We start from the raw sequence: 13,279 nt of genomic DNA, 5'->3' as shown, positions 1-13,279 counted from the left end.
TAATGTTTTTTAAAAATTATTTTTATTTTATGTATGTGAGTGTATTGCCTACATGTATGCAAGTGCACCCATGTTGCACAATGCCCACAGAGGTCAGAAGAGGGCATGAGATTCCCTGGAACTGGAGTTATGGATGGTTGTTAGTCACCATGTGGGTGCTGGGAACTGAACCTGGGTCCTCTACAAGAGCAGCTGGTGCTCTGCTGAGCCATCTCTCCAGCCCCAGTTGCTAATTTTTAAATGATATAAACATTTTAATGTATTATTCACTTGAAATGGACAACTGTTTTCAACTTATGAACTTTTCTTCTTGTAAAGGAATACCATATCCAGTGGGGAAACTAGCCACCTCCTCTCTCGGGATGAAAGAACATTCAGAGCCCAGGCCCTTCCTCCTCTCTTCTCTGACCTTTTTTAGAAAGAAGTTTCCTATGGGCAACTCATACTTACTTCTGATTCTCCAAGGACAAAAGATCTGAAAATGTGGGGAGATGATCAGAGCTCCTGATCATGTCATGACTTGGGTTTCTAACTATGGAAGGATGGGGGCCATCATTCTGGTTGAAGGATGGTTATAGCCTAGTCCTCAAAAGACATTTACCTACCCAATCACAGTCTCTGTCAGTCTGGAGAAACAGAGGAAAACACCTTGTATTGTGATGGCAGCTTACTTCTACAAGAAGAAGGGAGAGGAGGGACCAGGACAGGGATAAGGTCAGTCAGGTGGTGAGGGATAGAGCTCAGTGTAGCCAGGAAGATTCTGCTAGTGATTTTTCTTCCACATCAGAGCAGCCGGGAAGATCCAAGGTGGGAAATAGGAATCTCTGTTTCCAAAGAGTTGTTTGCTTTCCATTACTAGTGTGTCTGTTCAGCCTTGTCTCGTCACTGTTCTAGAAACGTGTGTGTCATGGCAATGAAGAAATGTCACTGACTTTTAAGATGTAATTGTGAGATTCAGTGTTAGTCATTACTTAGTTTTTAGTCTTTGAGGTAGGACCTCACTATGTAGACCAATCTGACCTTGAACTTTCTGTGATCCTCCTGCTTCTGTCTCCCAAATACTAGAATCACAGATGTACCCCATGCCAAGCTTTACTTAGTCATTACTAATTCATCTTCTCCAGACTTCTTTTCCTTATTTCATTGTATTAGCATTCTATATAGTTTATACATCATTCAAATTTTCTCCTGTGTTGCGATATATAATGGTTAACTAGAAGAATCAGTTACATGTTCATTTCTCCAAGGTAAAAAGACTTACAGGTAATAAATGGACAAACAAACATAAGCACATGTTAGAGTCTCAAAGTAGGACATTGGGGATTCAAAGAGGACAGAACTATTTTCTGATGGATAAGTCTCAGTAAGATGGTGAATTAGTAACACTTTCCTATGCCTCAGTGGACTCCCATGAGATTCTTAGAAGACTTCGGTTTCAGCAATCTCATGTGTGCAGAGACACCTTGTATGGTTTCTTGTATGCCAGCCAGAATGCTCTCATCTCATGGACGCAATGTGAAACTTCTTGGGTTACCACAGTGGCTTAGATTTGGGCATATATGTGGTCTCGGTTGGGCAACATTCCAAAAAAATGAATGTTCTTTTATTAATAGAAGGAGATGGGTTTAGCTGAGGTTAGAAAATGGTATGGCTTTGGTTTTTAAATCATGTGGCCCTTGTGGTCTCTGGTGACCATGTTTATTCTTACACATCATCAATGGGAAGTGAACCATTTTACAATTGGCAGTTGAGATAAAGCTCAAGGGATTTGGGTTATGGCTATTCCAAATGATTGAGAAATTTTGAAAAAAAAGTGTTTAAAGACAAATGCCAAATAGAAGGGGGGAGCAGTGGACAAGGAATCCAAAGCCCAGAACCCCAGGGAACCTGGAGGCTCATAGACTTCCTGCACCTGTTTCCTCATCTCAAAAATGGGGCACATAATACCTTTCCTATCTGTTTCATGGGGTTGTTTTAAGCAACAAATGAGAAAAGCACTCAGTATAGCTTTCTAACCTATGAAGTAGCTGGTTGGATCATTTGCATAATGTCATTTGATACATAAAAAATAAAATTGAATTTTGATGCTTGTTTTAGTTGAAGAGGCATAGTAACTTCCAGAATGTTTAAAGGTAGTTTCCAATTGCTGTGGGCCCAAAGGTTTCTTTGAAAGCTGGTGTTAGGGATTGGGAAAGTGATTCTGTAAAAGGCAGTATCATGTCTGATTAAAATTCCTGGGGTAAGCCGGGTGTGGTGGCACATGCCTTTAATCTCAGCACTTGAGAGGCAGAGGCAGGTGGATCTCTGTGAGTTCAAGGCCATGTGTGTCATGGCAATGCCTGATATACATAGCAAGTTCCAGGCCAGTTGGGGCTACAGGGAAGACCCTGTCTCAAAAGACCAAAAAAAAAATAATAAATTCCTGGGGTGGTCACTATCTTACTTAACTTCAGGTGCTCCCATGTGAGTTCTGAGGTGGGCTGTAATCCAGAGCCATTTGGATCTGTAGCACTGCTGGTGGCTTGATGCCTTTAGGACTTGGGAATTTACAGAGAGGAAGAATGCAAAGGGGAAGACAGGCATCCACTCTGGAAGTGGATGGTGGGTGGAGAGAATGCACATCCACTAAAGCATCCTCTTCCCCCAGCCTCCATTGTAACAGAAAATGCCAGAGTTCCTACATTTTAAGTCAACATGGAATGAGGCTTTTTCAGTTCATTAATAGTTGAAAACACAACTTGAAATAGACAATTATATACCAATAGTCAACTTGAAAAAAATTGGATACTAAATTTTAGGGGTTCTGATTATATTGTATTAAAAATGCTGTTTGAGCCTATATAAATTATTTAATCTCTTCCTAATAGGTTTTGACCTTTAAAATGAATCTCTTGGGATTGAGAATTTAGTTCAGTGATAGAGTGCTTGCCTAGCAAGTATAGGTCCTAGGTTCAGTCCCCAGCACCGAAAAACAAAATGAAACAAAATAAAATAAAAACAAGTCTCCCAATATTGATCGCACAATGAGAATTTCGAGACTCAACTAATTCAATACAAGAGAGGCAGCTCTGCCAAGTTCACCAGGCATCTCACCTGATTGAGCATGGTTCCACTTAGCATCGCGGCATGTGGGGGGAACTCAGAAAATGAGCATGGAGTGGCAGAGTGTGGCTCAGCCATGTTTCAGCAGGTTCCTAACCTGAGTCAAAGTGCAGTATTTCTTCCTTGATAAATGACAAAATTTAGGCGGGGACTCTCCAGTCTGTCCTAATCCCCTGTGCGCTATCATTTCCATTTTCTCCTTCTGTCTTCCTACTAGCTGTCTTCGACGCAGTCTGCCTAACCTGCTTGCAAATTAGATGATGGGAAAAATAAGAATTGAAATGCTCATTTTTTAATTTGTCGTTTGTTGGTGGAATGGCAAGGTAAAAGGTTGAAAAATGGCTCTGTAAGCCCTTCAGAAGCCAAACAGCCATCTGTGTGTTCATCTAACCCATGCTTTGATTAAAGAAAAGATTTGAGATGCCTTTGAAAGATTACATTCAGGAAACAAAAATAACTAGGTAGAATTAGGATGGAAACACTAGAATAGAAAGTTAAGAAGGAAACAGACCCATCTCTGCAGACGTGAAGCTTGCACTGCGGTCAGCTCCTGCCTTGGAGACAGCCCGCAGCCCCATGGATGAGTTGCCCTGGGGGTGGAAGACAACAATCCACAAAAGAACTTGGGTCAGGAACCCCTGGTGCCCAGCTCAAATGCAGTGCTAGTCAACCAAGAACTCTATTGAATTAAAATTTTTCATTTAAGTATAATGAACTAGAAGTTAGAATGAACTTCATTCAGAGTTAAAGAGCGGGCTTGGAACTCGCCTTTCCTATTACCACACTATGTAGCCAGGTACTTCTCCCGTCCATCTTTCTCCATCAGTTTTCTCAGAAAAAGTCACCGAGGATTCAGCAGTCAACCCCACTGGTAGTGAGAGTGGTGGCTTGCAGAGACTGGTAGCAGCTCTCAAACTGGGGGCTTCTGAGGTACATCTGCCTGGCTTCCAGACATTTCTCCCTCAAGCCTGTAAACTCTGGTTTCCCCAAGCCACTACTAATCCCTTGCAGTTTCTTACCAGAGAGGTTTTGTCTTTTCTTTTCTTTCTCTTTCTCGTTCCTCCTGTCTTCTTTCTTTTTTGTTTCCTTTAGAAAATTTTAAAGAAAAGAATACAAGTCTTGTTCCTGTTCTTTTTGTTTTAATTATGTGTGTTTGTATCTATGTCTGGGTATGTGCACATGAATGCAAGTGTCCAAGGAAGGCAGAAGAAGGTGTCAGATCCCCTGGGTGGTTGTGAGCCACCCAGCTACGTGAATGCTGAGAAATGGACTTGGGTCCTATGCAAGAGCAGTACACACACTCTTAACCACTGAGCTATCTCTTCAACCTCTTTTTTGTTGTTGTTGCTGTTTTTTTTTTTTTTTTTTTTGAAACAGTGTCTCATGTAGCCTAGGCTGGCCTCAAACTCACTATGTAGTCCATACCTACTCATACCTATGAGTTTGTAGTCCAAACTCATATTCCTCCTGCCTCTACCTCTCAAGTGATAGGATTACAGGAGTATGCTACCATGTGGCCCTACCCTAGCTTCTCAGCCCCACTCATCACTTGCCAGAGTTTCATTTTTAAAATTGATTTATTTTTATTTTATGTGTGTGAATGTTTTATGTGCATGTCTAAGTGCACCTATGTTGTGCAATACCTGAGGAGGTCAAAAGAGGGTATGGGATCCCCTAGAACTGGAGTTACAGATGGGTGTAAGATTCCAGGTGGGTGCTGGAAACTGTCCTCTGCAAGAGCAATCAGTGCTCTCAACTGCTGAGCCATCTCTCCAGCCCCAAATGCCAGAGTTTCTTAAAGGAGAAAGCTTCACTTCCCCTTCTCTCCCTTCTTTCCTTCTTCCCCCTCCTCCTGCCCCCCAGGTTTCATCCTCCCAGTGAGCCAGGAACTAAGCATTGAAAAACTTTAAGAAATGGCATGTAAAACAGAGGAGCTCACATCACCATGGGACAGGAGGCGCATAAATGCGATGGTTATTAAGTCTGTGGTGGCAGAGAGAGAGAGAAGCTTGAGGAGGGTGGTGATTAACACAGAAGGAGACATTGCTCCCTCACTGCGCAGCCTGGACCCTGCTGAGCAGGAGGTCAGGTGGAGGAGGCGGAAGAGGTATTGATGAAGACCTTCTGAGTGGAGGAAGTGGTCTGTTTAAAGACATGGATTTGGATAGGGAGGGGATGGGGAGAACATTTTGTGGAAGGGTAGAAGGGGGTGCAGGAGGTGAATTTGGAGGCGTGGACTACATATTAGAAAGTGAGAGCCTTTAGGATGTGGATGTTGTCCCCTGGCCCTGGGATATGGGAAGTCTTTGATCAAGGAAGGATAGGTTTTTGAGAAGCCCGCTGTCCACAGGAGTGGCCTTGGGGAGAGCTGGACAAGGAGAGATGATGGAAAGCTCCCACTCAGAGGGCTGCAGAGTTTGGGAAGGGTGAAGTTGTAGGAGCTGAGCTGGTGGTGGTTGGAGGAGGTGAAAGGGGTAAACAGTCAGGTGTGGAAAGGGGAAGGAGCCTGGGAGTTTAGGACCCTGAAAAGAGTTTCTGTCTAATAAACAGAGAAAAGACATGAATAGACACAGGGAACCAGTCCCTAACAGAAAGTCCATTTTCCTCCATCAGTTTTTTTTTTTTTAAGTACTTTCCTCCTTCAGTATCGTCTTGAAATCCATCTCCCTAGAAAAGTTGTCTGAGCCACTCTAAGCCTCTCTGTTCATACCCAGTCTTTCCTTGGTAGATGTTCATACCAGGCTTGTACATGGGTTTCAGAACCTCATGGCCTGGAGGAGACAGACAGGGAGGCAAATAGAGCTTTTGTGGGGTTGATGGCAAAGATGAAGTTTGAGTGGTTGATAAGAACCAGAAGATCAAGAGGTTCATCAGGCCTCTAAATCTTTTTTTTTTAATTTTAAAAAATGTCTTTTTTTAAAATTTCATTTTATGTGTATGGGTGCATTGCCTGCATGTGTGTAAGTGCACCCATGTCATGCAATGCCTGCAAAGGACAGAAGAGAGTATCGGATCCCCTGGAACTGGATTTACTGATGGTTGTTAGCTGCCATGTGGGTGCTAGGATTTGAACCTGGGTCTTCTGCAAGAACAGCCAGTGCTCTAAACCACTGGGACATCTCTCCATCCCCAGGCCTCTAAATCTTATCCTGGAAAAAAAATGTATGCAAAAAAAATGTATGCAAAAACATTCTTCCATGTTTTGCAATTAATACACACAGCTACCCTGAAAGTAGCCCCCTTTCCATAGATGAGGTTACAAGGGGTGAAGGAGTGACTGCCCTAGTCATAAAACAAGAGTGAGATTCAGGATTAAATCACTGTCACTCAACTCTAAGACCCCTGTTCTCTCCTGTACTTCTGGGAGTTCTATAGTACAGTGGGGATGGGCCCATCATTCTGAGCATCCTTGGGCAGTGAGCCTTAGCAGTGCCATGAACATATCTCATCATCTCCTTTCATTGAATCTTTATAAACACAGGACAGTCAGTTAGTACTACCCCACCCAACTGATGAGAAAAATGTGCTCTGGGAGAGTTAATAACTAAACCAGGCTCAAGCTGGGGGATTGAATGACTGTTCACCAGCAGTTTGTCTGTTAATCCCACAGGGAAAGATCACCCTGAAAACTAAAATGAGTAGATAGCAAAATCACTGCTATAGATTTACTGAGTTATCTTCTTGACTCTTAGACAAAGGCCAAAAGTAGATAACTTTCTTGTAATAATTATTTTTAACAAAATAAGACAAATCTGTGAGATCTCAATATTTGCCTCTTAGAAGAAAATTAGACTAAAAGTCTTAAATTGGCTTCATCAGAATTTAGAGATACTTGGCATAGTGGTTGTGCTGGATAGCTTTAGTGTCAACTTGACACACCTGAGTTGAGGGAGCCTCAAATGGGAATTTCCCATGTCTGTGGGGCATTTTCTTCATTGTTGAGTGATATGGGAGGGCCCAGCCCACTGTGGGTGGTGCCATCCCTGGGTAGATGGGCCTGTGTTGCATAAAAAAGCAGGCTGAGCAGGGGCCAGAGGAGCAAGTCAGTAAGCAACAAGCCTCCAGGTTCCTGCCCTGAGTTCCTACCTTGGGCTCCCTGATGAACTGTGACCCGGGATATGTAAGCTAAATAAACCCTTTCCTCCCCAAGTTGGTATTGGTCAGAGTGTTTTGTCACAGAAATGAAGAACAAACTAAGACAGAAATTGGTACCAGAGAGTGGGATATTGCTGTGACAGACCTGACCTTGGTGTTTTGGGGAGGACTGTGGAAGTGTTTGGAACTTTGGGCTGGAAAAGCCATTGCGTGCTCAGAGTTTGTTGCTGTGGAGCTTGGAATAGTTATGCTGAAAGAGTTGTGGGCAATGGAGGCCTGGCTTGTGAAGCTTCAAAGGGAAGCAGACTATCAGGGGTGTTCATGTGAGATTTTGAATTGAGAATCTAGGGGTTCTGGTTGGCTGGGGCTGAAGAATCAGCTGGGATTAAGAAGAGCTCAGAACCTGAAGCAAATCCTTTGCTTTACTGGGACAATTGATGCTGGTTAGCTGGGGCTGAAAAATCAACTGTAAGTAACAAGAGACCAGCATCACTGTGGTGGAGTCTTCTGGGAGGTATTTCCTCAGGGTCAGCACACAGAGGGGACCCGCACCTCTATTTCAAGCTGGAAGCAGGACTTGGTAATGTGTAAGAGTCTCCTGCATGGTTCTGGTGTTGAAAGCGTGAAGGGGTCACAGAGAGCAGCTGAAGCTTGGCACTCTGAGAGGCCGGGAAAGGCCATAGGTGAAAGTGCAGCTTTAGTTGCAGCAAAGACCCCAGGATTGAAGGGGTCATGGAGAGAATCTGAGGCTTTGCACCCCAAGAGGCAAGAAGAGGCCATTGGTGAAGGTGTGGCCTCAGTTTCAGTGGAGACCCCAGCTTTTTTGAGATGCTGGGACCATGGGACGACCACCAAGGACAGCAGCCTATATTAGACAGTACTTGTTTTGGATTTTACAGGAGTCCCCACTTAAGAGACTTTTAAAAGAGAATGTGTTTGGATTTTTTAAGGACTAGGTTTTGCTTAGGTGTGCCCGATTCTTCCCTTTGAAATAAGACAGTACTTGTTTCGGATTTTACAGGAGCCCCCAGTTAAGAGACTTTTAAAAGAGACTGTGTTTAGATTTTTTTAAGGACTATTGGTCTTTTAAGGTTGTACTGTCTTATGTCGTGATAATGTTAACATCATATCTTAGGGATAAGAATTGGAAAGTTATGGTTTAATAGTGATGTTTGTGTGTCAAGTTGACAAGGGTCAATTGTGCTGGACAGCTTTAGTGTCAACTTGACACACCTGGCTTGAGGGAGCCTCAATTGGGGGATTTCCTCTATTGGACTGGCCTGTGGCCATGTCTGAGGGGCATCTTCTTGATGAGTGATGTGAGAGGGCCCAGCCCACTGTGGGTGGTGCCACCCCTGGGCAGGTGGGCCTGTGTTGTATAAGAAAGCAGGCTGAGCAGGGGCCAGGGGAGCAAGCCAGTAAGCAGTGGTCCTCCATGGCCTGTGTTCCACACCTCCAGGTTCCTGCCCTAAGTTCCTACCTTGGGCTCCCTGATGAACTGCGACCTGGGAGATGTAAGGTGAATAAACCCTTTCCTCTCCAAGGTGGTAGTGGTCAGAGTGTTTTGTCACAGCAATGAAGAAACAAACCAGAACAGTGGTATACTGCTATGACCTTAGCATGTGGAGGCAAGAGGATCAGAAGTTAAGGTCAGTCACAAATATATAGCAAATTTGACACTTCCCTGGCTACCTGAGATTCTGTCTTCAAAACAATAACCACAACAAAGAAATTAGGTACCAGTGAGATGGCTCAGTAGGTAAAAGCACTTGCCACTAAACCTGATAACTTGAGTTTGATCCCTGGGACCCACATGGAGAGAACCAACTCCCACAAGTTGTCCTCTGACTTCCACATACATGTCATAATATGTGCGCATTCACACATATATCATACACACTTGTACATACATTCTCTCTCTCTCTCTCTCTCTCTCTCTCTCTCTCACACACACACAATAAATATCATAAAAAAATAATTAGCAGCTTCCAGAGGATCTGAGTTTAGATGTAACAGCCACACCAAATGGCTCACAACCACCTGTAGCTCCAGCTCTGGAGATCTGATGCCCTCTTCTGGCCTCCCCAGGGATCACACACATGCTATACATTCATATAGACACATACACTTAAGTGAAAATAAAACTAAATCTAATTTTTTTTAAGGAATTTAGAATGGAAAGTTTCTAGTAGGCAGTATTCTCATGGTTTTCACAGGGTCAAAGATCTTATGACTGCCAACAAGCAGGTGATGATTTACTTAACTCTGGGAGTTTGATGAAGTATTTACCTAACTATTAATAGTCCACATTTACGTTTGCTCATTTGTTTTTTCACAGAAGGTGTCTCTGTTGTCCAGACTGGCCTTGAATTTGTAGTTCTTCTGCCTCAGCGTCCTCATGCTGGGATTACAGGCATGTACCACTACACCCAGTCATGTTCCATTCTTTACCTTTAAACTGTTTCCTCGTTAAACTGTTTCTTTGTTTTCATTTCATACTGCTTGTGTGTGGGCCCACTGTCCCTAGTGGGCGACTCCTAGGGACCATGGTTTACCTAATGATGTGATATTGCTCTATTTTCTAGCAAAAAATGACACAAGGAGCTGGAGAGATGGCTCAGCAGTTAAGAGCACTGGCTGCTCTTGCATAGGACTTGGGTTTGGTTTCCAGAACCCACATGGAAGCTAACAACTGTTGGTAACTCCAGTTCCAGGGGATCCGATGCCCTCTTCTGACCTCCATGGGCATTGCATGACATGGGTACACTTACATATATGTACATATATGTGTGCATACACAGAAAATAAAAAATAATAAAATAGTTAAAAAGAAATAAAATGACGCAAGCATGCTTTATCCTAGACAACTGCTATACTGAGGAACTTGGCTGATTCACCCGTAGCAAGAAATAAACTCCTGAACATCGATGCCCTTCCCCAGCTCTGCATAGTGATAGGACAGAACATGGATGACAAAGATGTCTGCACCAACATTGCCAGAATATTCAGGTAGGTAGACTGAGAAAATGAAGAAGCCTTATTTAAAAAGGCTAATGTATACTTTGAGTTCTTGTTAGTATTTGTATGTATGACTGGCAAGGGCTTTTTTTCCCCTTTAACTTCACTTAGCAGACAGCATTTTGTGTACAGTGGCACAAATATAAAATACCTGATTTAAGCTGATTATGTCTCCAGAGTGAGTGTAATGCAACTCTAAGCTTACAGTCAATGAGCTCTTAGGTAGGTTTGAACCTACCTAGGTCTAATGCTTTTGTTTCTCTGCTCTAATTGTCTTCTCTGCCCCTTGGAGATAAAGAACTATGTACCACAAAATATGTCAAACTTCCCAGTATACTGGAAATAATAAGTGTTTTAATTCAAAAATGAAATCATTGATCTGAAAGTCTGCTCTGGCTTTGTATAGTTGTTTTTCAAAAGTTTTAGATGGGGGCTTAAGAGGGACGCTGAGATGGATTATTGGGTGTGAAGTTTATTAGAAGAGTTATTAATGCCATGGACATACAGACAACCGTGTGGTGGGGGCTCTGAGGAGAGTTTAGGCCCTAGCAGCAGAGACATACAACATGACAGGGGTTCTGAAGAGAGGAAAACAGGGCCTACTTAACAGAAGTGGGGTCTCTTCTTATACCTTTCTGTGGACAGGGGTAGTTTCACAGCAGAAGCCTATAGCCAGGCTCTCAGATTCCCAGGCAGGAGCCAAGGAAGGGTTGGAGAGCAGGGTGTGTGGCCACCAATACCCCCTTCGATGTGAGCTCACTGGCACCTGGAAATCGTTAGCTAGGAACTCAACAGTGTCTCAGTCGGTGCCTGTTGGTATCTGTGAGAGGGGAAGGGCTGCTGCAGGGATTATGGCCTGAGCAGCAGCTGAATTTTAACATTGCATTCTTAGAGTTTTGTGTCAGTGTCAGAAGTTGGACTCACATATTCCCTAGTCATGATTATAGTTTCTTTGTCCCACTGTGATGATCAGTGTTTTCCTTCTATGCTCTTTGCCACTATTCTTACATAAAGATTTTATGATTTTGTCGGGCATGGTGGTACAGGCCTATAGTCCCAGCACACGGGAGGCAGGGGCAGGCGGATATCTGTGAGTTCAAGGCCAGCCTGCTCTACATAGTGAGTTCCAGGACAGCTGGGGCTACAGAGAGACCCTGTCTCAAAAAGACAAAAAAAAAAAAAAAGATTTTATGATTTTATTTTCTTTCCTCTCCCCCAATCCCTTCTATGAGACAGGGTCTTACTTTGTAGTCCAAGTCCAGGCAGCCTTGAACTTAAGATCCTCTGGCCTCAGCCTCTTGGGTGGTAGGTGTGTGCCATTTTGCCCAGCTTTTTTAAAATGTCCTTTTGTATTATCTTGTAATTATCTCCATAAAGATTTTTCATAGTTTTACAAGATTTACTCCTAGGTCCTTATGATTTTCGATATAATTAGGAATACAATCTTTAAAATAGGGTTTTTTCCCCCTAAATTATTGCATTTTTCCCTCCCCTCACCTTTTTTTCTGGTATTTATTTATTTATTTATTTATTGAGACACATCTGGGATTAAAGATTTGTGGCACCATGCCTGGCATACCTTTTTTTTTTTTCCATTTTTATTTTTGATTTGATCTTACACTGTGGCCCAGGTTTTCCTTGAATTCCTGGTAGCCTTACCTTAGCCTCCCAAATGCCAGGATTATAGGCCTGAGCCACCATGACTAGCTCCCACCTTCTCTTTATCACATTGCTTAGGTCTCTGATACAAAATTGGGAGAGGACTGGACCTGCTGTTTTCTTCTTGATGTTAAAGAATTATTTTTCTGGTCTCATTAGCTGAAAATATATTCGTTATAGGCTTTTATAGATAACATTTGAAAAGCTATAGAACGATTTGGTCATTAAACCTCATTTGTTTGTTGATATACCTGCCCTGACTTCATTTTGATCACATGCACTTACTTTAGTCAATTCATTAATGTGATTACATTATATTATTAGGTTTTCTTTTCTGGTTCTTGTGTGTGTATGTGTGTGTGTGTGTGTGTGTGTGTGTATGTGTGTATGTGTGTACAAATATGTTTGTGCATGTTTACGTGTGTGTGAGTACAGGCATGCATGTACCACAGTGTCTGTGTGTGTGTGGGCGGGGGGTGGTCAGAGGATCACCTTGTGTTTGATCTTCCTTTCACCTGGTATGAGACAGGATCTGTCTTGTCTGCCTTTCACCTCCCCTCGCCCCATAGGAATGCTGGAATTACAGACATGCCCTGCTGTATCTGGCTTTTATGTGAGTTCTGGGGATCTGAACCCAGGTTGTTAGACTTTTGCCTAACAGAAAGTGCTTTTTCTACTGAGCTATTTCCCCAGTCCTTCACTTTTCAAATGTTAAGCCATTATGATAATTAAGCTAATGATAATTGGGTTTAGTTAATGAATATATTGTTAAGGACTTTTCATCTATGACCATGAGTTACATTGACCTTGCTTTTTCTTATATTATGCTTGTGTGATTTTAGCATCACATTTATAGCAGTCTTATAAAATGAGTGGGTATAGGGCTGAAGAGATGGCTCAGTGGTTAAGAGCACTGACTGTTCTTACAGAGGACCCGGCTTTGATTCCCAGCACCCACATGGGAGCTAACAACCATCCATAACTCCAGTTTCAGGGGATCCAATGCCTTTTTCTGACCTCCAAGGCATTGCACAACACAGGTGCACTCACATACATTCAGGCAATACACTCATACACATAAAATAATAATAAAATAATAATGAGTGGGCATGGGGTTGGAGAGATGTCTCAGTGGTTAAGAGTATTTACTACTCTAGCAGGGGACCTGGGTTTAATTCCCAGCACCCACATGGTGGCTAACAACTGTCAATAACTCCAGCTCCAGGGGATCCAGTGCTCTCTTTGGGCTTCTTCACAAATTGCATGCACAGGTGTACTTTTATACATGCAGGCAAAATACTCATACATAAAATTAAAATAATAAAATAAATAAAACAAACGGAGAACAAAAATGTGTGTATATACGAAGGGTGTCGGCTACTGATTCAGTTAATTAACTTCCCTC

General features: G+C 42.8%; 1 protein-coding gene across 1 annotated transcript in view; it reads left to right on the top strand.

The window, feature by feature from the left end:
• Armc2 (armadillo repeat containing 2) overlaps window positions 1-13,279 on the top strand; it is a 123,466-nt gene that overhangs the window by 70,442 nt on the left and 39,745 nt on the right. Inside the window, exon 11 of the mRNA XM_008852442.2 lies at window positions 10,061-10,206. Coding sequence (XP_008850664.1) covers window positions 10,061-10,206 — 146 coding nt within the window. The remainder of the gene's footprint in view (window positions 1-10,060; window positions 10,207-13,279) is intronic.

Source organism: Nannospalax galili, unplaced genomic scaffold (assembly GCF_000622305.1).
Source record: "Nannospalax galili isolate Female #2095 unplaced genomic scaffold, S.galili_v1.0 scaffold646, whole genome shotgun sequence".
Taxonomy (NCBI): domain Eukaryota; kingdom Metazoa; phylum Chordata; class Mammalia; order Rodentia; family Spalacidae; genus Nannospalax; species Nannospalax galili.
The sequence above is the reverse complement of the archived record's forward strand: the minus strand, read 5'-3'. Positions and strand labels throughout refer to the sequence as shown.